Here is a 24,498-nt window from a genome sequence, read left to right as displayed (position 1 = left end):
GAGAGAGAGAGAGAGAGAGAGCTCCCTGCAGAAGTAGGCAGTTTTCTGGTAGGTAGGAAATTGATGAAGAGCCAGGAGGGAGGGGAAAAAAAACATCTTTCAGAGAATTCAAGTAATTGTCAGGTTTGCAAGAAGCCATCTTTACAGTTTCCCGGTGTGTGCAGTGGGTAGACAGGACTTAAGGTCGTGGGGACAGCTCGATGCCCTCTGGCTTGTGAAGCACGGGGGAGGAGCTTGGCTGCCCGCATCCATGTCTGGAACACCGGGGAACCGCACGGCCCAGAAGGAGCTCCGGGGCATCCACACCCCCGGCCTTTGCTCAGGTACTAGGTCTGCTGGACCAGGTGTTTCCTCCACGCATGTTAATCTGCGCCTGCAGCTGCCCTGTCTTCAAAGCCTCACTCTGTGGGTGTGCACAGCTGCGACCCTGGTACACACGGGTGTCTGGCGCAGGCGGGCTCGGGGCAGTGAGCAGAGTTGGTGAACTTTGTCCTTCTCATCCTTTAAATTTCGACGGAGCCAATAAATACGAATGAAACGTCTGTCTGGTTTTGTTTTTGTTCTCATGGGGCGGGGGTGGTTCAGTAAGTGAAAAAGAAAAAGAACTGAACCCACTGTAACCTCACCGGCTGCCTCTGGGACCCCCGAAGCGACAGCTTGGAACTTCTAGGTCTGATAATCTGAGCCCCCCAGATTGCTGTCCCACCCATCCACCCAGGGAAGAATGTGACGGGGTCGGGTCCCTCCAAGTGGCACCGGCGGTACTCCAGGCGCAGATGGATGTCAAGCCTGGGGAGCGCTTCGCGCTGGCGATGATCGCGGGGCTCAGCCGGTGCCGGTCAGGGTGTGTGCTCCGGAAGAAGCGACAGGACGAGCGGAGGGTGACTAGCGGGCGGGCGTGTCACCCTCTCACGCGGGTGTCGCGCTGCGGAGCGTCTGGCTGGCCACCCCGGAGGGTTCGCGGTGACTGGCCGGCTGAGCTGCGTCCCAGCTCACTGAGCTTCGGGTGGCCAGGCGGAGCTGTTTCGATCACCCTGAGCGCTGCAGTTCCTGGGCTCCCCTCGGCTCCCGTGGGCCCGGAGACGCCCCCTGTCCCTGTCCTCCACCCCCCTCGGTAGCCGCACCAGCGGGAGCGGCGGGAGGAGGAGGAGGCGGCGCCGCGGGGACTGTCTCCTCCCCGTCCCTCGCGTCTCCTCCCCGCGCCACCGAGAAGGACAAGGGGACTGGGCACAAGGACCCCGGCCAGGGAGCGCCTGTGCTCCGGTACCGCCCCTCCCGTCCGCTCTCTTGCTGCGAGCCCCGGCCGGTGTCGCGGCGCGTGGTACTGCGCAGCAGCCATGAGCCAGGACACGGATCCCAGCGGTCCGGAGCAACCCGACAGAGATGCCTGCGTTGTGCCTAGTGTTCAGGGGGCCCCCGCGCCCCAGGGCCAGCGAGGGATGCAGCCCCTGCCGCCACCGCCACCGCCGCAGCCTCAAGCCAGCCTGCCCCAGATCATCCAAAAGTAAGAGGAAGAAGGGAGCGGGGCCTGGGTATGCCTGGGACACACCCCAGGGGTCCCCTTTTGTGGCTTCATTTTTCATTTCCTGCTAAACTTTGCCCGCCCCTCTGAGTTTGAAGTGTTGTTGGTCCTCTGGACAGGGTCGGTGTCATTTTGGCTTGCTGATGAAATTGAATAGAAGACAGTAAATTTTTCAGGGGAAAATAATTCTTGTTTTTCTGTATGCCTCTTCTTGTCTTTGGAATGTTACGGGGTCTTTTTAACTAAATAAGCTCAAAGTTGGAGAAAATGGCCTAGAGACTATTTTTCATCCTTCTGGTCCTTAGAGACCACTGGAATGTCGAGCGTGAGAGTGCGCTCCTAGCGAGAGATGTCGCCACTGAGGACAAAACCACCTTTAGTGGAGACAGCTAGAGACTTTGGGGCAAAAGGGAGAGGAGGCCTGTAAACGGAGTGCTTGGCTTTACCTAAGGGCATGGCCCTTGCAAAGAGTTCTCAACCGCAGAAGGGTCCCCACTTGTTACAGGGCGAACCTTGTCATTTAGGTTGAGAATTTTCCTCGTCTACCCATAGGCTGGGTGGTCAGGGGGTTCCAGAAAACCCCTTAGTCTGTCTGGCGAGTGTGAAAGTAAGACGCTGGTGTTCTGTTTCCTCCATTCCTTAAAAGTTTTGTTTTTGACAGTTTGAGGCTTAGAATGTTGGATTATTTGAAGGCTCTTTATTTTGTTTAAGGTTTCAGCCTGTGACAAAGTCCTGAAAAACGGTTTAAGAAAGAGTGCTTCCACAAAACAAGCCGGCACTAAACGCATGTAAATTCAGGAAAGCCTACATGGGGAGCCGAAGTTTTTTAGACTGGCTCTGCTTATGTTGTAAACTCACTGTGATGCACTAAGAGGAACAACAAACGTGGAAATGAAAATGGAGGCAAATATGAATGAGTAAAAACCTAGTTACATAAGAGAAAGAGCAAAAATCCAAGTTTGCCATTAATAACGGTGGAGTCACGTTTCAGGACAAAATGGTTCCCTATCTGTCGGCTGCTCAGGTCCTAAAGTACTGTTTTGCTTAGAAAGCTTTAGACCTTCAACTTGGATATTTCACATGATTTTCAGTCGCCTGCAATCTGTAACTTTCCTCAAAGTGAAAATATTTCCTAACGTTGTTCTTCCCCCTTGTTTTGCAAAGCGTTTCACCAAATCCTAACGAGGACTGGCAGTTTCTGTGACTCTTGAACTGAAGATTTTCTTTATTTCAAGTTTCTCATCGGTCCTCGACATAAATATAAATCAACAGAGAAAAACTGTTTAAATCTAAAGTTTACTTCCTAAAACCTCCAAGTTGATAGGTTATGAATTTGAAACAATTTTCTCCATGAGCCAGTGACTTGTATGCTGACATCAGCCTGCATTTCCCCTCAGTTTGAAGTAGATAAAAACTTGTAACTTTTTATTCCCGGGAAGGGGGGAAGAGAGGAAACAATTTCATAGATGCCTGTTTGAAGTATTACCAGGTAGAGAAAATAAAGCCAAATGTAGAAATGGATGATTTAACATATACTGTAGTTCCTTCATGTAGTCGATAATGTATATCATACATTTATTCCCCCATTTGGAAAATGCTATCTCTGGAATATGTTGTTTTTGAAAGACAAGAGGGAACCTTTCAAAGATGGCCCCTTCTGCTTGTAGGCCAGCATGGAGCCCTGCAGGAGTACCCATGCCCTGGTGACAGATCTGTGTTCAGGGACAAGGTCCAAGGCGGGCGGATGTACCCGTGGGATTTGATGTTCATGCTCTTAGATTTCAGAGCTTTTCTTTATAGGGATGACTTGGGGTTTGCCTGTCCCTCTGTGCCCACAGAAATTCCGCTGGAACCGTGCGCCACACGCCGTGAGCTTTGCAGGCCTGTCTGCAGTGCGCTGAAACCCGAGCGGGCTATTTTGAAACTACGTTGGCATAATTTAATCTGAGCAACCATTTTTATGCTGTTCTGGGGCGCTGTCTGCACCAACCATCTTTGAGAAGAGGTAGCGGATTGCCTGCCTTTGGACCAAGATGAGTTGTCTGCCCTTGGACTTGGAGGCATTTGTGAACTAAGTGAATCTTTTAGCTTTTGTAGTTAGTTCAGTGAAGTCATTAAGTCTTCCCTAAGTTCCGCTCTCTTCCAAGATGAGGGAGACAACAATCCTGAGGCTGCGTGGCGTTTAGGGATGACGGGAATCTTTTCACCTTTAAGGTCTGCGTTGGTTGATTAGCAATGGTTTTCATTTTGAACGAGGCCAATCACGTTGGTAAAACCGCGGAGATGAAAACAGGTTGTGTTCTTACGCTTTATGTTGGGTCTTAGAGCTCCACTTAGCTAAAGCAACACTTGAGATCTAATGATGAATGACAGGCTCTATGGTTGTTTGCTTTACTGGAGTCTCTGGCCACTTTGGGGAGGTTGCGTCCCAGTGCCTCTGTGGAGGCCTTCTGTTGTAACTAGGTGTTTGCGGTTCTCTTATTGTGTGTTCTTAACTTTAGTTGGGTAACAACCAAACTTGTTGTTCCTCTCTGTCCCTGACATGAGAAGCGTTACAATCTATCAGGCAGTTTATAGTCACACATAACTAGGATCTGGGGACATTCTTGTTTTAAATGTCAATCCTGCATGTTGGTCAATGTGGAATTGCTGATGTATTACAAAAAGCACTATGTAAGCCCACGGGAAAACAAAAATATAAAAATACCTTAAGAAAAACTTTGGGATGACTTTAGGAAATCAAAATAATTTGAAGACTAAAAAAAAAAAGACATGGATTTATTTTTCATGTCAGCAGAAGAAAACGGTGATTTTTGGTGAATTTTTTTTATCGGGATTTATATTCTCAAATGTTGATGCTTGTTGCTAGCTTACTTCCAAAATTTATTTTAATAGCATGCTTTCAAATTGAAGATAATCTTTGATTTATAAGACATTGTAAACATTGATGGACAACAGACATTTAAATTTTAGATTACAAATCTTTAAACTTCTATCAGAGCAAGGACAGAGTTACAACTGTGTAACATGTGGATGCCAGTGGACAGATGGGATTGCGAGAGCTACGTTGAAGTGTAAAGAAACACCAACCACACACATTTATCAAGTAAATCACAAAGGCGGTTTTCCTAAATTATTTGACTTGTTGCAAGATTTTCTTATTAACGCGAGGCATCAGACTTTGTATCTGACCATGGAAGAGCTACTTTCTATTTTCCAGGTCACTTTCACAAGGAAATAAAAACCAACTGGTTTAGCATTTGATAGTTAGCATCACCAGCTTGGGAGTGTTGCTTTATGAATACGGGGTCCAGCCTTGAATTCCCCTTTAGTGTCTGCCTAGCGCTAGTCTGCTGTTCTCTGTGCTCCAAGGCTAAGAACTCAGAATAGAAAACGTTACAAGTAGCCTCTGCAATAGCAGATAATAGCCTCCATTTCAAGGGAGCTCCATGTAACATTTAGCGATACATGATATGTAACCTTATGTGATATCCATCCACTTTGATGGACATGCTGATAATTCTGTCTACAATCAGGGGAGAAATTAAGAATTTGTTTGAAAGGGTTATTAACCTCGGACATATTTGGTCCTTTTCTGGAAAAAGGGTGGAATTGCTAAACACCTGTGGCAGTTTCTAGCATCCGTGTGAGCTCATTTTCTAGGGGAAATCACAATACACTTGTAGAAGGAATTTTGGAAATTTTAAACACCGTCTTAGACTACATGGAAGACAAGTATTTGGCAGGAAAAACATCTGTGAGGATTAAGTCAGCCCAGGCGGGGGCGAGAGAGCAAAGGCTGAGTTCGCGCCTTGGAGTCCCTGCTTCTCCAGACAGCCTCTTCAAGGGATTGTTTTTAAATGAAACTTTACTGGAAAGCCCCCCTTCCCCCATAAGTGCTTCTAGATAACACAGAGGACTGTGCAGTTCTTAGTTTTTCTCAAATTGCCTAAGACATCAGCATCATGAAACAGCAGGATTTCCATTAGTCATGGTGAAGGACTGGACATATGGCACACTCTGGCTGCTCAAATGCCCGTGCTGGGGGGGGGGGGAGCAGGAAAACTTGATTTTTGCCTTTTATTCTTCTATCAACTTCATCATTTTTTATCACTTTAGAAGTTTATAAAACGATTTAACAGGGGCTTCTGTCAATTGGAAGTGAACTCTGGCTGGTTAAAAATCTCTTCATCTGCCCTAATAGTCTAGGGTTGTGATTCTCAGCCAACATGGCAAATGATCCTGCATTATCCAGTCTCTCTCTCTCCCCTGATTTATTTTTCTTGTGGCTGTAAGGTTCTTGATGGTATTTTAAATGGATTCTTCTTCTCTGGCCACATGGCCAATCCTCAAGCAAATAAACCAATATAATTGACATTTAAAGCTTTGATAACACAAATACACAAAAATGCTGGTGATCCGTTGGATGTCATTAAGAGATAGAAATTAAAAGGGGCTACCCTGACTATGGAAGCTAAAGCTAGGAGAAGCCTGGGCCAGTGGTGTGGGAAATCTGCAAGCCAGACCCTAGGCAAGGGGTACTGTAGAACTGGGGTTTTGTTTCCCATCCCGTGCTTATCTAGTTGGGGATGGCCTGACTGATGTTATTTTGTAGATTTTAACAAAGTTTCTACGGCTCCATTTCGGGTATATGAGGCTGCTGGAAGAATCTGAGTGATGAGAAGTTTTCCCGAAAGTAAAATGATCTACAATACAGGATTAGAGCAAAGATGGTAATGAGCAGTCAGCTGGAAACAGCATGTGGCGTCTCCTCCCCCAGCTAACGAACAGGGGTGATCTGGGTACCAAATATGCCCCATGCTTCATGTGGCCTGTTCCCACCTGTCACCGGCAGGGACTTCCTGATTTTAATTAAGAAGCACATTTTTGAATCTGGAATGCACACTGGATTTCCAGCCTACTGGACTGACTCAGTGGGTGGTCATTTTTTTTTTACATTTCACCCAACTGGGGTGCTAGGGGAGTTTCAGTCTTCAACATGGCTAGTTTGGAGGCTGCCGTCACCCCCTGCCATCCGAGGAGGTGGTTGAAGAGAAGGACACCCCCTCCACACACGGTTTCTTCCTGTGTTTCAGATACTTCACAAATACCTAATACATAAAGCCTTCCCCAACTGCCACAGCTACTGCTGGATTTTACTAGAGAGGTCCCCTGATGGTTTACAAGGCGTGTTTCCATCTTGCCGACAGCAGACCTGCGGGGTGTTGGCACATACTGATGCTAAATGTGCTTTATGGGTAAGAAGGGAGCAGCGAGGCGCCTTGCATAAGGACGCGTTAATAACTCACAGCTCAGTTTGCAGAATAAATCTTTCCATATGTTCAGACACCAAAGCTGGGGGTCATGCATGTGTTCGGGGGTGTCGTTATTCCATCAAGACCGCTTTCACGCCACTTTCCCCTCTTTAATGTGGGTATTTGCCTTAAGGATGTACCAGGACTATTTGCTTCTGACTTTTTTTTTTTTTTTTTTTTTTTTTTTGCACTTGCTTTCTCGGGATCACATTTAACCCGTCAGCTCTCAGTTGCCACTTTCTGAGAAGATTCTCCTCAAGGCTACCTAGACAGTACAAATGCTTTTCAGCATTGTGCCTTCTCTGCAGAATGGTCCTGAATTTCCTGAGTTAACTCAGCCTTTTTAAACAAACAAACAAACAAATAAGACACTATGTCACTTAGGCTACCCTCGGAACTTACTCTATAGCCAAGGCTGGCCTCGAAGTCCTGACACTCTGGCTTCTACCTCCTGAGTGCTGAGATTCTAAGCATGTATCACCATATCCCGGCTCATGAGACCCACTTTTGAGCCTGACCTCCAGTGTTTGGAATAGAAAATATGCATGTGTGTGTGTGTGTGTGTGTGTGTGGGGTCTCTCTCTCTCTCTCTCTCTCTCTCTCTCTCTCTCTCTCCCTCTGTATTTTTTCTTTAAATTTCTCTTTTTTAGGAGGGGTTATTTTATTTTTAGTTTAGCACTAAGCAGATAATTGACTTGGGATCAACCTGACACCATTGAGTATAAAATGAGTATTTTTGCTCAAATTAACTATTGGGTTTCTGTCAAAGGTCAGAGAGGAAGAAAAACACTGACCCGGGAGTAGGTGACCAGGAGAAGCCAATTAACCTTCCTAAGGCAGCCTCTCTGGGGATCAGAGAAGAAGGACAGCTCTGTCCGGACCAGATTCAGCAGAAAACATTGCTGAGAGATCATTATTAATGCAGATTCCCTTCCAGTCCCGCATCTGACAAGGAGTTCGTCCACTTTGGTTAAGGTTTAGCTGTGGGCATGGGCACATACTCTGTGAGACAAACAACAGCCACGGGGAGAGATCCTTTCCTCTGCATTTACAGAAACATTTGCATCAGTGATGTTCTTGAAAGTCAGAAGAATGCCAATGTTAGTGGAAAGGAGGAGGTTAAAAGCTGCTGTCTTTAATCTTTAAAATGCAGGTTACAAATTAAAGTGAATCCTTGAGCTTTGGGGCGGTGGGGTCCAGGGGCTCACACTTTGTCTGAACTGGAGGTGTTTCACACAGGCAGGTTGGACTATGTTTAGCAATGGCATTGGTTTTCCTGGTACCGATGTGAACTCAAGGGCAGAGGAGAGGACTGAGTCTCAACGCTCAGTGGGGATGTGCAGTCAGTCGGCTTCAAGGCTGCCCAGACCCAGGCAGCACTTGACCTGATAAAACTATTGACCATCTTGTAGAGGTTATGATTATCTCAAAATTATGATTATCCCCAGGTTTTCATGTGACCTCACTAACCACAGACCAGAGAAATGTTCCCAGAGTCTCAGAAGGGACATGGGTGCCTCAGCCAGAGTCATGTCTTCCATCAGCTAGAAGAGGCAGAGCTATGTAGAAACTTTAATGTTTGGAAGGGTGTGTGGGGGTGTGTGTGGGGTGTACGCTTGGGAGCCCACTATGTGGAGGCCTGAGGTCAACGTCAGGTGTTTCCTTCCGTCTCTCCGACCTTAGTTTTGCTATGCCATCTCTCACTGAACGTGGAGCTGAAAGTGCTGTCTGCTAGACTAGCTCTCTGGACCCTGGCTCCAAGTGCTGTGATTACAGATGTGTGTTCTGCCTCTGTTATATACAGGAACTGGCAGTCCGGACTAAGTCCTCAAGCTTTAGCGGCGAGCACTTTGCTGGCTAAGCTGTCTCCCCCGTCTGAGAAGACAAGCTTTAGCCTTGCTTGAAAAGGGTGTTGAAAAAGCTGGACGTGGTGGCGCATGCCTTTAATCCCAGCATTTAGGAGGCAGACAGAAGTAGGTGGATCTCTGTGAGTTCAGGGCCAGCTTGGTCTACGTAGTCAGGTCTGTGTAGTGAGACCCTGTCTCAAAAAAAAAAAAAAAAAAAACCTAACCAAACAAACAAAATCTTGGTATATATAGTTTATGTGCATGCATAGAATGAGCAAAAATATTATTGCTGAGAAGAGAAAAAACTGGAAAACTGCCCAAATATTTCTTATTTGGGAACATAAATTATGTTTTTTTACATAAATTTCATTAAAAATATATATACATATATATATAATTTATAAAACAACAGAATGAAAGTATTATCTTGCATTTATTAATATAAAGTGAGTTCCATATATTATTAACTAGAGGAGCATGCTGGTGTGCACTTTTAATCCCAGCATTCAAGAGGCAGAGGCAGGAGGATCTATGAGTTTGAGGCTAGCTTGATCTATATAGTGAGTTCCAGGGCAGCCAGGGCTGCACTGTCTCAAAAACAAACAAACAAACAAACAAACAAACAAACACATATTGTGGGTCAAGTGGGTCAGTGCAGACAAGGCTGAGAAAAATCTCAAGTGCATACGGAAAGATGGCAGCAGTGGCTCTGGCTCTTGACACGGCAATTGCAGTTTTTCTTTTCCTTTTTCCCATTTCCTTTCTTTCTTCTTCAGCGAGTGTATTCTATTGCAATTAGGAAACACACTGTAATGATGCCCCCTTAAAAACAGAAGGGAAGTTCATTGAATTATGTAAGGCCACACAGTGAGGCAGTGGTCACACAGGGTGCAGATCCCTAACTCTATATTCATTGTGTCTTTTGTGAGGATATCTTTCTGTTACTGTCGTGAAGGAAAGAGAAATGAAAGCCATTTGTGATTTAATCTTTATTTGACGACTCTCAGCTGTTACTCCCTCCCACCTGACTGAGAAGAGCAGAGTTCTTGGTGTGTTATCTCCTCACTGAGTCTAGATTTCCTGTGTATGGTGAGGTGGGGTCTCTCCAGGGCATCTCGTGTTTGCCTTCCTGCCAAGCAGAAGCCAGACCTTGCATTTTCTCCTCCACTTGCTTCAATGTTGCTTCATTCCAGGTCCTTGCTAGTGAAACCCAAATTTCTGGATACCTTTCATACCCAGGAGCACTCTTCAGGCTAGGCTGTAAAGAGAGACTGTTGGGGACCATGTTCAACAAGTATGTCACTTACCAGGGTGGGGGCATGGGATTAGAAAAATAAGTAAAGAGTATGAAGGTATGGGTAAAAATAATAAAGCAGAAACATAGGATAGTACTGGGAGGGAGTTACAGTGGATACTGAAATCACCGCATTTAATTTTCCATACACTTTTATACCCCAATACAACAGGGGGAAGAAGGCAAAAGTCTGCTTTAACATGACACAGAGGACAACTAGAACAGTTACTTGCTTCAGAACTTTGAGCTGTCAAGCAATTAATCCACGAGAAAAAACATTCTGTTGTTTAGGCAATGACTCCACCCTAGACCAAGTATCCTGAAGGCAGTCACTCCCAAGGTCAAACCTCCTATTTCAAAAGAAGGAGTGTAAGTATGCTTGAATATCCTGACCATTGGTCAGGGTGGAGAGGATCTACCTATATGGGCCATCTTACTGTCAAAAAGACAGAGTGACCACACCCTACGTCAAGACGTGTGCCACACTGTTATCAACAACTCTGAACAAGCCACAGCTCTCTGACCTTCAGACAAGGTGGAAATAGACTCACATTTTTGGTCCTCCACAATATTCCTCCCTTTTTATTAATTTTAATAGAGCCTAAGCTTCTGCTACAGGAGAGATGATTATGTCTGCCTTAGGTGCACACTTTTCCATTTTCCAGACTTACCAGTCATACATGTCCATGTCTTAGGTGCCTGGGGCAGGAAGGATCATATCTGTCTCTGACTGATCACCTCTGTAATCGAAGGGTTAAGGGAGACACCTCCTCTAGGTAGGTGCTTTGTGCCTTTGAGCCAATTTTTTTTTTTGTCAAAAGAGTTTAAGAGCAACAAGATAATCATGCGCAAGCAGATAATGCTTTGTGATATACATGCTCCTATGACTTCAGTATCTCCTAATTAAAGGGGTACATGATCACCGGTGGGGGGAATGCCCCTTTGAATTGGTCTAGTTTTCAGCTGTATCAAAATCTAACTTTATCTGTAAGTCCAAGAACTCATCGGCAATGTCAATCTTCTCTTAGACAAGTCTTAATCTTTTTCTAATCATAACACCTTATCATGAACTAAAGTCATTCCAAATATTAATGGTCAATATCATAATTCTAGTGTGGAAATTAACAATAAACACACAATTTGTCAAATCACAATTTTCTCAAATCTGTTCTAATCAAAGGACAAGAAAAGGTTTCTATGATGGGTGATAGTCCAACTTCATTGTAACTATTAAGTAACTATTCCAGTCTGTGAGCAGCAGAAAAACCTTTACGCTACCCTCCTCATCTCTGGAGAGGGGTTTCAGTCACTCTTTGTAATGAGTCTTTTTTCCCCAGAGGGGAAAATTAAGGTCTCAGTTCTCAGGTCCTTTATTTCAACATCAGATTGCCCCACATTGGGTGCCAATTTGTACCGAAGAGTCCCACAATAGCCTGGAATGGAATATAGCAAAGGCTTATTTATTTGGGGATAAACTCACAGTAAGGGTAGCTATCCATAGTCCTCTGCATGTGCTGGGAGCTGAAAGCAGATCCAGCAGAAAAAAGTAGGCATGAATGCTTTTCATCTACATTTATAGGACATGAGACCACATCCAAAGTGGGCTGGTATCTTAAAGGCTATTGGCCAAAGGAGATCCCACAACAAGGGACTCTATAATGTATCAAAAAATAGTTAATATTTTCATTTAAAGTGAGCAACAGGCTGGAGAGATGGCTTGGTGGTTAAGAGCACTGACTGCTCTTCCAGAGGACCCTGGTTCAATTCTTAGCACCCACATGGCAGCTCACAACTGTCTGAAGATCCAGTTGCAGGGGATCTGACACCTTCACACCAATGCACATAAAATAAAGTTAAATAAACCATATATATATATATATATATATATATATATATATATATATATATTTGGTTTTTCGAGACAGGGTTTCTCTGTGGTTTTGGAGCCTGTCCTGGAACTAGCTCTTATAGACCAGGCTGGTCTCGAACTCACAGAGATCCGCCTGCCTCTGCCTCCCGAGTGCTGGGATTAAAAGGCGTGCGCCACCACCACCCGGCTATAAAAATATTTTTAAAAAACTGAGCAACACACATTTTACTTCTCCCTTCCACAGGGGCAGGAAGAATGCCTGTTGTCATTTGGGGCACCCCATCTCTCTCTCTGCTGCAAATTTGCTTTAACAAAGACATGCATTTGAGTGTGCTATAGTGTAGTTTGCTTTTGGAGGGAACGTTTGTGTTCTTGTTTGCTCTTATGTGTTTCTTTCTCCTTTCATCCCCCTTGAAACATGAAAGCACTCGCATAATCGTATTAGCATATCTAAGGAAATTAGTCTCATAAAATATTTCTTTCTAAAAAAATACATCGTGTGTCTGAGTATTTGAGTGTGTGTGAGTGTGAGTGTGTGTACATAAGTGTGTGTGCACATGTTGCTGGAGATTGAATCCAAGACCTAGTACATGCTAAGCAGATGATCTATTATTGAGCTACATCTCCAGGTTCAGAAAATGTTCAGAAAATTGTCTTATAGCTGGCTTAGAACCCCTCCTCCATTGGGTTTACAAATGCATTTATGTATGCTATGTGCCAAGGCGACCCATTTCTTTCTTGGACTATGACCTGGATATCACTCTGGCTTCATGTCTAGCGTTGAGGTAGGCCTTTCGGCAAAGGTGCGCTACAAGTGATTGGTGCTCAGCCAAGTTTGTTGTCATCTTGGTGACGACCACTAGGGACTTTCCCTTTTTATCTGACAAGTACCTATGAGACGATTCCATGAGGTCCTGTAGATATCCTGTTTCCAACACCTTTTAGTGGTTTTGTTATTTTAAAAAAAGTTTGTTATGCTGTTTATTTATTTGTGTATATATGTGTATCTGAAAGTATAGGTTCCTTTGGGGTCCAGAAGAGGGTGTTGTATTCCCTGTAGCTGGAGTTTTGGGTGGTTGTGAGCAGCCTGACGTGTGCTGGGAACCAAACCTGGGTCCTCCGCAAAAGCCGTATGTGTTCTGAACTTTAGAGATATCCCTCCAGCCCTGGTTTTATCTTCTAATTTGACCAGATTTTGAAGAAATTCTGCCTGTGAAATATGTGGAATTAGAAAGATAAGTAAGTATTCCTTTTAGAATAAGTGAGCTTGGACCCAGACTAAATCAGATGGCTTGGAAGATATGATTTCAGACTCACAGAACATAGGTGCTGCCGTGAGCCCTGGGTGTTTTAGGTCTGACTTCTTAGGTCTTACTTCCCACAAGGAAGCTTTTTTATTGATTGATTGATTGGCTGATTTTGTGATTGAATATGTGTGTCTATATACGTATGTGGAAGTCAGGGGTCAGCTTGCTGGACTTGATTCTCTTTTTCCACCATGTGGGTTCTGGGGATGAAACTTGGGTTGCCAGGCCTGGCAGTAGGTGCCTTTGCCTGCTGAGCTGTCTGTCTCAGTAGCCAACCAGGGCAGCTTTGCGATACTCATCCAAGGTTTGGTGCCAATGGCAGCCACTAGTATGATTTTCATTAGGTTATAAAATGTGTTTTTCGGTATCTTCTTGGAGGTCTTGGCTCTGTGTGGTAAACATTTCTTTCTCTTTCTCTTTCATTTCCCCTTCCCTTTTATCCCCTTCTCTCGTCTCTGTGAATGAGCATCTCACTTTGCCACCCAGACCCATGGCAACTCCCCCTGCCTTCCTCTTAGCCCCTTTCTGTAAATAACTATATGAAGGTGACTTTAAAAAGGGCTGGTGACTTGCCCTGCCCTGGCTGAGTCAGGGGCTGGCTGGGCACCACTCCGTTCAGGTCTCTCAGATTTAAGTTACAGTCTATTTTTGCCTGTTCTGGTTTGGAATGCTTCTTTTCATACACAAACCGCGAATGGGAGGGGATGTGGTAGGGAGTAGTGAAAAGAACCGGGAGTGTGCCTGTGTGTTCTGTGTTCAGCATGGCCACCACTGGCCCTGAACCTCAGTGTTCTCCTCTGTGGAAGGGGACAGCAGCAGTAAAGGAAGCGGAAACACTCTCACAGGGCGCTTCCTGCAGGCCAGCTTCTTCTCTAAGTACTGGATGTGTTTTAAGTCCAACAATAATCCTGGAAAATAAATGCTGTTATTCACCCCATTTTACAGATAAGGAAACCGAGTCACAGTTTTATATAGGAATACTCAGGGGAGAGCTAAGAAAGTAGTATTTACTGGTGGAGCGTAGCTTAGAATGGAGAATCTTGTGCAACTTTACATGACCCTGTACCCCCCAAAAACAACCAAAAAAAACTTCAAAAGAATTTATAAAAAATATGTATCTCTAAAAAATCTTCAAAATAATTTATAGAAAAATATTAGAAAAATATGGCTGAAATAAACTTGCAAGTAGGTCAGATTTAATCTGAGACAAACAGTGATTCAGATTAAAGCTTTCTTTTTCTTTCCGATTTCTGTTTTCTTTTTGTAGGCTCTACCCTTTGGTGTAAGGTAGAGTCTGCATCTCAGTTTAAATGCACTGAGCAAACCCAAGCTTGGCGTTTTTCTAGACAGAGTTTCTCTGTGCAGCAGTCCTGGCTGTCCTGGAACTCACTCTGTAGACCAGGTTGGCCTCAAAATCGCTGAGATCTGCCTGCCTCTGCCTTCAGAGTGCTGGGATTACAGGCGTGTGCCACCGCCATGCAGTGGCCTGATTATTCTGTTTGCTCTGCATGTCAGGCAAGACCTGACTTTGATGCCTGTAGAGGGAATGTACACACTCCTAATCCTCCCAGCATGTGCTAAGATAATAACAGATATGATAGTTTGATTTGTAAAGCGAGCATATGCCAAGTTCTACCAGACCAGTTTTGAACCAATTCAGAAAACCAGGATTCAGCAATGATCAAAGTGTCTTGGACTCCTATTAATAGCAAAAGGAATTCCTGACTTGAAACCTGGCACATGGCCCTGGGCGCCTCTGCCAGATGAGCTTCTTGACAGTCTTTGCAGACATGATTGCAGGTGTTCTCCAGCCTTAAGAGACCGCAGGCAGAGAAGGAACAGCCAGTAGAATCTGTAAGGCAGACAGAGGCATGCAGAAAGGTTTAAGAAAAGGCCACAGAAGCAGCCACTTTTTCCTTTCAAGCAGAACTTTAAAAAATTCCACGATTTAGCCGGCTGGTGGTGGGGCACGCCTTTAATCCCAGTACTCGGGAGGCAGAGGCAGGCGGATCTCTGTGAGTTTGAGACCAGCCTGGTCTACAAGAGCTAGTTCCAGGACAGGCTCCAAAACCACAGAGAAACCCTGTCTCGAAAAAAACCAAAAAAAAAAAAAATTCCATGATTTGTAGGTGCAAGGACAATTTGTAAAACTTTAGACATTATCCCTCAGTTCTAGGGGGGCAATGATGGAAGTATATTAAACTGCACATAAAGCATTCATCCTCGGCTGCCAAGTTCAAACGGCCAAGATGAGGATAAACACACTTACTATCCTTGGCAGTTTCTTCCTGATGCCTTATAATTTATCCTTCCTCCTGAAACCACTAATTCAGTTTATATTTTAGATTAGCTTGTATTTTCCTAGAATTTTATGTAGAATAAAAGGATATATGTACACACACACACACACACACACACACACATATATATATATATATATACTTTGATGGCCACACCCTCTTTTACTTATCAAAACTATTTCCTTTGGGATTTGGGATAGTTCCTTTGTGTTTGTCTGTCTTCCGTTTCTATCACAAAACAAGTGGAGACACATGCTTTATGAAGATAACAGTTTTATTTAGCTCTAGAGGTAGAAAGTCCATGCTCTAGAGGCCATGTGAGTCTGGCTTCAGGTGAGGGCCTCCTTGGCTGCTTTGCCACATAGAGGAGATGTGGGAAGGAAAAGAGCAGCCTGCGGAAGATGGTGAATGCAGGGAGGGTCCTTGATTCCTAAAAACTTGTTCTTGAGGTCTCTGAGAACTTAATTAACTCCTTTGGGGGAACGACCCCCAGTGACCTAAATACCTTCTGCTAAGCCCCGCCTGTAAGGGCTTCACACCAAAACTGCCGCACATCCTGAATGACCAAGTGCCCAGCACATGAAGCCATGAAGAGCAAACCATACCCAAACCATAGCGATAACATTTACCCTTTAACTATCTTAAAGTGGCATCAGGAACATTCATGGTGTTGTGCAACTCTCAGCACTATCCTGTTCCGGAACATTCAGTGGCTTGATTGCACAGCTAAGAGCATTGACTGTGTAGGTGACAAGTGCCACGTCACAGCGTCAGAAGCCTGCACACTCCTAAGTTAAGCAGTTATTTCTCACTCAGTGATCCTAGCACCTGAAAATCTCTGCCCTATTTTCTACTTCTGTGGATTTGTCTATTCTGTATGATTAATGTAAATCGAATCATTTTTATCTGATTCCCTTATCATGCAATGATTTCAAAATTTGTCTGTCTTGTGGTATGTATTGACACTTTATGCATTTAGTATCAACAGTGCATTGTGTTGTTAGATAACATAACTATTCCTCCCATATGCTTTGAATTTTCTTGTAGTGTAATAATTTTGAAGTTCACCTATGTGGCCAGTATCAACAATTTGGGTGTTTTGGGCTGGGGAAGTTGCTCAGTGGTTAGGAGCACAGGAACTCTGCCAAAGGTCACATGTTTTGTTCTCAGGATCCTTGCCAGGTGCCTGTGACTGCCTGTGACTCTGGCTGCAGGGATCAGACTCCCTCTGCTGGCTTCTGTGGGAACCACACATCCATGGACAGGGACACACACACACACACACACACACACCCCATCACCATCTGTTTACAGACTCGGGTTCTTTCCAGTTGACAGCCGTTAAAACAAAGCTGGCTCAGAACATCCCTTTTCAAAACGTCACCTGCACTTCACCTAGACTTCGTCTTGGGTAAATATAGGCTAAAGGACAATTTTCCCTTTTAGAAGCTTCGATATTATATGTGGTAATTACTTTTTGGATGAAATTTCTTTGACCTGTTTCCTGCCATCTTTGAATAAAGTGTATTAGCATAGCTCTTCAGGGTGCTCTAGTCACACTTGCATCTGTCTTAGTTTTTGGTAATCGGTCCCTCATTAGCTTAGTCCTTTCTTCTGTTGACCAATCTTCTACCAATATTTTCTTCTTTTGCATGTAAGTATTAGAACAGAAGATGAATGCACGGTCACTGAGACCACAAAGACACAGAAACTTAGGGACCCAGGAAATCATCTAACTCTTGTTATAGAGAAGAAAGGCAGGAGTCAGTTAGATGACTCAGCAGGTGAAGACACTTGCTGCCAGGCTGATAACCCAGTATGATCCTCAGAACACAAGTGGTGGAAGGAGAGCGACTTCTACAGGTGTGTCATGTCACACAGACAACCACACACACAAACATGTCCTACATGTACAAAACATGTATACAGACAGGTCATACATGTGCACAACAAAATATGTATATAAACATGTCCTACATGTACAAAACATGTATACAAACAGGTCATACATGTGCACAACAAAATATGTATATAAACATGTCCTACATGCACAAAACATGTATACAAACAGGTCATACATGTGCACAACAAAATATGTATATAAACATGTCATACATGTACAAAACATGTATACAAACAGGCCATACATGTGCACAACAAAACATGTATATAAACATGTCCTACATGTACAAAACATCTATACAAATAGGTCATACATGTGCACAACAAAACATGTATATAAACATGTCCTACATGCACAAAACATGTATACAAATAGGTCATACATGTGCACAACAAAATATGTATACAAACATGTCTTACATACACAAAACATGCATACAAACAGGTCATACATGTGTACAACAAAATATGTACATAAACATGTCATACATGCACAAAACATGTATACAAACAGGTCATACATGTGCACAACAAAACATGTATATAAACATGTCCTACATGTACAAAACATGTATACAAATAGGTCATACATGTGCACAACAAAATATGTATATAAACATGTCATACATGTACAAAACATGTATACAAATAGGTCATACATGTGCACAACAAAAAATGTACATAAACATGTCATACATGCACAAAACATGTATACAAACAGGTCATACATGTGCAGAACAAAATATGTACATAAACATGTCATGCATGTACAAGACAAACACACAGACTCATACACAAGCACATGCCTCCTCAATGAACAAATTAAAGAAAAGGTCTGAGGAAAGAGACTGGGTTGTCCAACAGCTATGCATCCCTAAAAGTGTTACAGGGAGTAGGAACAAGGCCTCTGGGGATAATCTGAAGTCCCCAGCCCTGCAGGTTCTGCTGGTGATGCCAGCACTATGCCCTTGTGGTGCTGTAGTGTTTGCAGGGAGCTTTGGTTCCTCCTGGGTCATCCATCTTAGTCCTCTGACAGCCCTGGGAAGTAGGTAGGGATTAGGGAAGGTGTAGCAGCTTGGGGTTCTCTGCTGTGACTGGAATGTCCTGGCTCGGAGCCAGGATCCAGACTGCCTGCTTGAGTATGCTCCCTCCGTCCCTTCTATTGGACTCCACTGCCCTTTCTTTGCCCCTTACCCACTTATTTTAGGCTTCCAAACTTCTTTCACTGGCCATGTCTGAGTGCTAACACACGCGTGTGCACACATACAAACACATACACACACCACACACAAACACAAACACCACACACACCACACACACCACACATACACACCACACACACATACACACACCACACCACACACACACATGCACACTGGAGTAACCCTCATCTTGTTCCTTGCTTGCTTAAATCACATCACTGCTGTGGCGTCTGGTGGCTTGTGATTGCCTGGGGTCGAGGTTCTGGTCACTGATCAGGCCTTCCCTGGACAACTCTTACTTGGTTCAGCAGTCCTGGGTTTACAATCCCATGTAAGTTTCCCTCTAGTTTCCCTCTGCCTACCTATACCGTTTTCCACTCCTCAACTAGAATATTCTAGTTCATTCTTGAGGGCTCTGCTTAGTCCTTACCTCTTGCAGGGAGATTTTCCAGGCCACAGTTTTGTAAGGTTCAGTCCACAGAGGACAAGCATGGTCATCACCACCAGGAACGTCTTAAACCCCATGACATTAGAACCTCAAGGACAAGGTAGGTGTCTGTGACCAAAACCAGCTTTGTGAGCCTAACCCAGCACACTGCCTATCTCAAGATGTTTCTCCAACACGGTCACACAGCTGCAACACTGTGCCAGTCCTCTGTGTGGCCTTGTCCTACAGCAGATCATTGTAGCACAGTGACAGCTGACCTGTGCCAACTGAGCCTGAAAAACACGTCATTGCTTCTGTTTCCTCAGCGAGACCCACTCAGACAACCACCCTATTCAAGTTGCACCCCAAAGCAGGACACACCTTAATCCAAGCACTCAGGAGGCAGAGGCAGGAGGATCTCCAGGAGTTCAAGGCCGGCATGGTTTCTATATAGCAAGTTCCATGCTAACCAGGGCTATATGGTGAGATCCTATCTCAAAAACAAACAAGCAAGCAAACAAAACTGCCACCTTAAAAAATTTAGTTATTGGTTTTCTTGTATGATATCCTCTTTTGGTTTCTTCTATATAAATTCTACAGTGTTGGGAATATCATTGAGGGATTTACCACCTGCCTCTACCCCAGCACTTTGGGATAGTTTCTTGGGTCAGTGAGATGGTTCAGTGGGTAAAAGAACTTGTAAACAACCCTAAGACCTGCATTAGATCTCCAGATTTTATATGGGGGAAAGAGACTCCATCATGTTGTTATACACACACACACACACACAAACACACACACACACACACACACACACACACACACAGAGGAAGTAGCAGAGAGAAAACAAACAACGATAGTATCTGTTACTAGAAGGTTCTCACTGAATCTTTCTTCTTCTTGGAGATCAAGTTTCCAGGGCACGCTGACTCTGTTCTTACCAAGACCCAACTCTAGAGTTGCCATTCTATCTCAACTCTATTGGTTGAGATCTGAGCTGTGGTTTTTTTTTTTTTTTTGAGCTGTGTTTTTTGCTTTTGTGAGATTGAGTCCAGCAGGCCTGGGCTCAATCTCTTCCAAAACAGGATGAGAACAATTGCACAGCCAGCAAACAGGGACAAATAAATAAATTCAGCCGTTTCCCCCCAATATTCTGCCAACATCTGTGAGTACTGATATGGAGACATTTCAAGAATATATTATTAAGAGGGGAAGGACATTGTATTAAAAGTATAGGTAGCTGGTGTGAGAAAGTGAGGTGGGGAGCTGAATGTATATTCATAATTGCTCACCAGGGCAGCACTTTTGTGAGCCCATCCAAGTCGGGCTGAGCAGAAAGCCCAGAGTCTGTGCGCTATCTGATCTGACCTGAGGAGGCAGTGGTGAGAGGGGAGCTGAGGAAATGATCTTCAGTGGGAGTGGTGTGGAGAGGAGCCAGCACTTGGCTGTGGCGCCATTACATTCCAAACCAAATCTGTGTTTTGTTAGAAAGGATGTAAGGGGATTAGGGAAGGGAAAGGCAGTCGGAGCCCCTCCCAGCCTGATGACCTTCCAGGTTCCGATCCAGGCAAGTGTCTGAATATTTCATATGGAGGAAGAGCTAGTCACGACGTGCTGACCTGGGCAGGCAGGGTAGAGAGGTGAATCCCGGGGCCTGGCCAGGCTTTGTCTCAGAAGAAAATCCCCAGTGATGAGAGCTGAACCAGGTGGCTTTAACCAACCTCTTTCAGTGATTGGTTTTATAAAAGTAAATCTAAGGAGGAATGGCACAGTGGGCAGAGATGTTTGCCACCAGGGAGGATGACTTTGGTTCAATTCCTGGGGCCAACGTGGTAGAAGGAAAGTTTCCACAAATTGTACCCAAATCTCCATACATGTGCCATGATAGGAATGTGGATGTACATGTGTACATGCATACACATTCAATGTAATAAAAAAATTTAAAAATTAAAGACATCTTATAAAACACCTTCATGGTGTGAACGTGAAATGACCCAACCTCTCTGTGGGAGAGGCTGGCAATGCCCAGCAAAATTACACATGTGCCTTTGCACAACAATTCCTATTTATAGGCACAACCCCAGTACACACAGGCTGAAATAAGGAAACAGTTGTGCACAAGACTGTCCACATTACTGTTGTGAAGGGGGAGGCTGGATGTGAAGGGGAAGAGGTTCGATGTGAGTGGGAAGGGGGAGAGGTTCGGTGAGAGTGGGAAGGGGGAGAGGTTCGGTGTGAGTGGGAAGGGTGATGACACAGAGTGGGGGCGAGTAGGATCAAAGTGATATGCATGGAGCCACGTGTGTGCGCTGTGAAAGCGATATGCACGTAGTCACGTGTGTGAGCTGTGAAAGAGATTCTTAAAAGACTGGGAAACAACTCAAGATGCTCACCAATGACCACATTTGTTACTCTCCTGCCGATGTGATGTAATATTGGACCAAAGTCAACCCGGAGGAGAAAGAATTCATTTTGGCTTATGCTTCCTGAGGGATAGACTCCATCATGGTAGAGAAAGTGGGGCTGCGGGAGTGGGAAGCTGACATTTTATCTCATGCAGGACCCAGAGAGAGAAAGAGGGAGAGAGAGAGGGGCAGAGAGGTAGATAGAGAGACAGGGACAGACAGACACATATACACAGAGAGAGAGACAGACACAGGGACAGACAGACACATTCACAGAGAGACAGACACAGGGACAGACAGACACATATTCACAGAGAGAGAGAGAGAGACAGACAGAGACAGAGAGGGACAGACACACGTACACACACAGAGAAAGACAGAGCATAAACAGGAAGTTAGGCAAAGGTACAACGCTCAAAGCCCACCTCTAGCGATGCACTTCCTCCAGCAAGACTCTACCTTCAAAAGCTTCTATACCCTTTCCAAACAGTGCCACCAACTGGGGACCAAGTTCTCAAACACGTGAGCCTGTGGGGGACATTCTCATTCAAACCCCCACATCCTGGGGTGAGTGGAGAAGGAGATGTCAACACTGTGTTCTGATGCTACACGGAGGAGTAGGGACCCATCTGACACTTGGCGACAGAGCGGTCGCCAGGGTCTTCTGTGAAATGGGAACAAGGACTCAGAAGAGAAAGATATCATGCTTTTATTTAAGAAATATATATGGTCTTAGGGTTTCTACTGCTGTGAAGAGACACCATGACCACAGCAGCTCTTATAAAGGAATCATTTGATTGGGGTGGCTCGCTTACAGTTCACAGGTTTCGTCCACTAATGTCATGACGGGAAGCAAGGCAGCATGCAGGCAGACGTGGTGCTGAAGCTAAGAGTCCCACATCTTGATCCAAAGGCAACAGGAAACGAACCGTCTCTCTGGGCATGGCTTGAGCATATAGGAGACCTCAAAACCCGCCTCCACAGTGACACACTTCCTTCAAAAAGGGCACACCTCCTCCAACAAGGCCACATGTCCTAATAGTGCCACACCCTTTGGGGACCATTTTCTTTCAAACCACCATACTTATCTACTTGCTAACATTTAAGAAAAATAAACAGAATAAACCAATTAAAAAGGTTACCTATATATGGAAGGAAGACATGGGTGGGTGGGGTAGAAGCTAAACTTCTCTGAATTTATTTTGTTTTGTAGATTTGACTCCAGAATCCTACAGATATTTTTGTCAATTATAAGCAAAATTAACTACAAAGAGAAAAGGTGATCTCACAAAATAAAAAACAAAATTAAGAAAGAGTTGGGTATCAAGTTGAATGGAGTATTATTACAGATAAATTTAGATTGCAGTAAGTTGTGATATAAACATAGTGGAGTATATATCTGTGTTAGTGTGTTTGTATATGTTTGAGTGTGTTTGTGTGTGTCCGTATGTGTATATGGGAGAGACCAGAGTTGCACCTGGGTTTCTACCTTCATCAGTCTCTATGTGTCTGTTTGAGAAGGGATCTCTCCCTGAACCAGGAGTTCACTGACCTAGGATCTGCCTATCGCCCTCTCCCAGCCCTGGGTCACAGGAAGATGCTGCCACACCTACTTTTGTGTGACTGCTAGCATCTGAACTCAGGTCCTCATGTTTCTATAAAAAGCATTTTTATCATGGAGCCGTCTCCCTAGCTTTAGAATATATGCCAAGGGAAAGATGAGCGGAGGTCTGGGGCTGTTTTCAGTATTAATATAATACTGACATCACCACACTAACCCTGATATATATATATATATATATATATGTATATATATACATATATATATATGTGTGTGTGTGTGTGTATGTGTGTGTAGATATTAGTGATTATACCTGTATACTGATATCACCACACTAACCCTGATATATATGTGTGTGTGTGTGTGTGTGTGTATGTATGTGTGTGCAGTATATATTAGTGATTATACCCATATACTGACATCACACACCAATCCAATTTTGAATTTCCAAAAAAAGAAAAATCAGCTTTACAATCAAAGATACAAAGTGAACAATCCCATACTGTAAAATTGGAATTGGAAATACTCGTGTATACCTCCTTTGGACTTTTCCTTGAACAAATATTTTCTAGCTCTGTCCCCTGGACAGCATACAAAGGTAGAGGGAACACCTGTAACATCCAGACTCCGAGTTCAAATTAATTTTCCACTGAGGGCTGATTTCAGGTCTGGGATAGAAAACAAACACTATCTTATCTTTACCAGAACACAGAGAAACTGTCAAATATCACTGTGTCTTTGTCAAAAGGACTCAAGCTAATGCCAAGGGGCTCCAAGACTGCCCAGTAGTAAACAATTTGAGTATTAAAACAACAGGAATGTGCCCCACGCCTGGCTCACTCATAGTTGTAATACCACTGTGATTTTGCTGAAGATTGCTATACTCTAGAGTTATATAGTAGCGAAGAGACGAAATGACTTATTTAATCTCCTCTTCAAATGAGATGGGGTGGAGTACGCTGGAAGTAGAAGTAAGAAGTAAGCACTATCAGCCAAGTCCTTGGGAATTCATTATACTTTCTCTACTTTTGTATAGTTTGAGAATGTCCATGATAAAAAACTAAAACAAGACTCCAACTGAGCCTGCAGCTGGTTTTCGGGTGTCCCGAGTGCAGAACTGAGCTGTGGACATAGCCTTCTGGAGTCATCTGGCCAGTAGGAAGGTTGAGATCCTGTCTTTGTCATTTGTTCCTGGGATAAAACGCTGACCAAAGCAACTTAAGAGACAGAGGCTTTAATCCAGCTCACAGTCCGAGGATACATGCCATCGAGGCCAGGAAGCAAACGTGACCCGAGCTTGAAGCTGCTGGTCGCAGGGTGTTCATAATCAGAAAGGGAAGAGTGCTGAACCACGTTAGCGCTCAGGGCCCTCTCCCCACTCACACAGTCCAGGGTCCCAGCTGAGAAGCGGTCCGTCCACAGTTCAGATGGATCTTTCCACACCAGTTAACACACGCGGCCGAGATAACCCCTACAGGCATGGGCAGAGGCTCATTTCCCCGGTGAGTCCGGATTCTGTCCAGTTGAGTGCTAGGACTGACTGGCA

General features: G+C 44.4%; 1 protein-coding gene across 1 annotated transcript in view; it reads left to right on the top strand.

The window, feature by feature from the left end:
* The first annotated feature begins 1,224 nt into the window (after positions 1-1,224).
* The window catches only part of Rbm20 (RNA binding motif protein 20), a 183,777-nt gene continuing 160,503 nt past the window's right edge, over positions 1,225-24,498 (top strand). Inside the window, exon 1 of the mRNA XM_041662056.1 lies at positions 1,225-1,504. Coding sequence (XP_041517990.1) covers positions 1,338-1,504 — 167 coding nt within the window. The 5' untranslated portion in view covers positions 1,225-1,337. The remainder of the gene's footprint in view (positions 1,505-24,498) is intronic.

This window comes from Microtus oregoni, unplaced genomic scaffold, assembly GCF_018167655.1.
Source record: "Microtus oregoni isolate MIOR12 unplaced genomic scaffold, Mior012 000012F_ref0000307, whole genome shotgun sequence".
In the NCBI taxonomy this organism is placed as follows: domain Eukaryota; kingdom Metazoa; phylum Chordata; class Mammalia; order Rodentia; family Cricetidae; genus Microtus; species Microtus oregoni.
The sequence above is the reverse complement of the archived record's forward strand: the minus strand, read 5'-3'. Positions and strand labels throughout refer to the sequence as shown.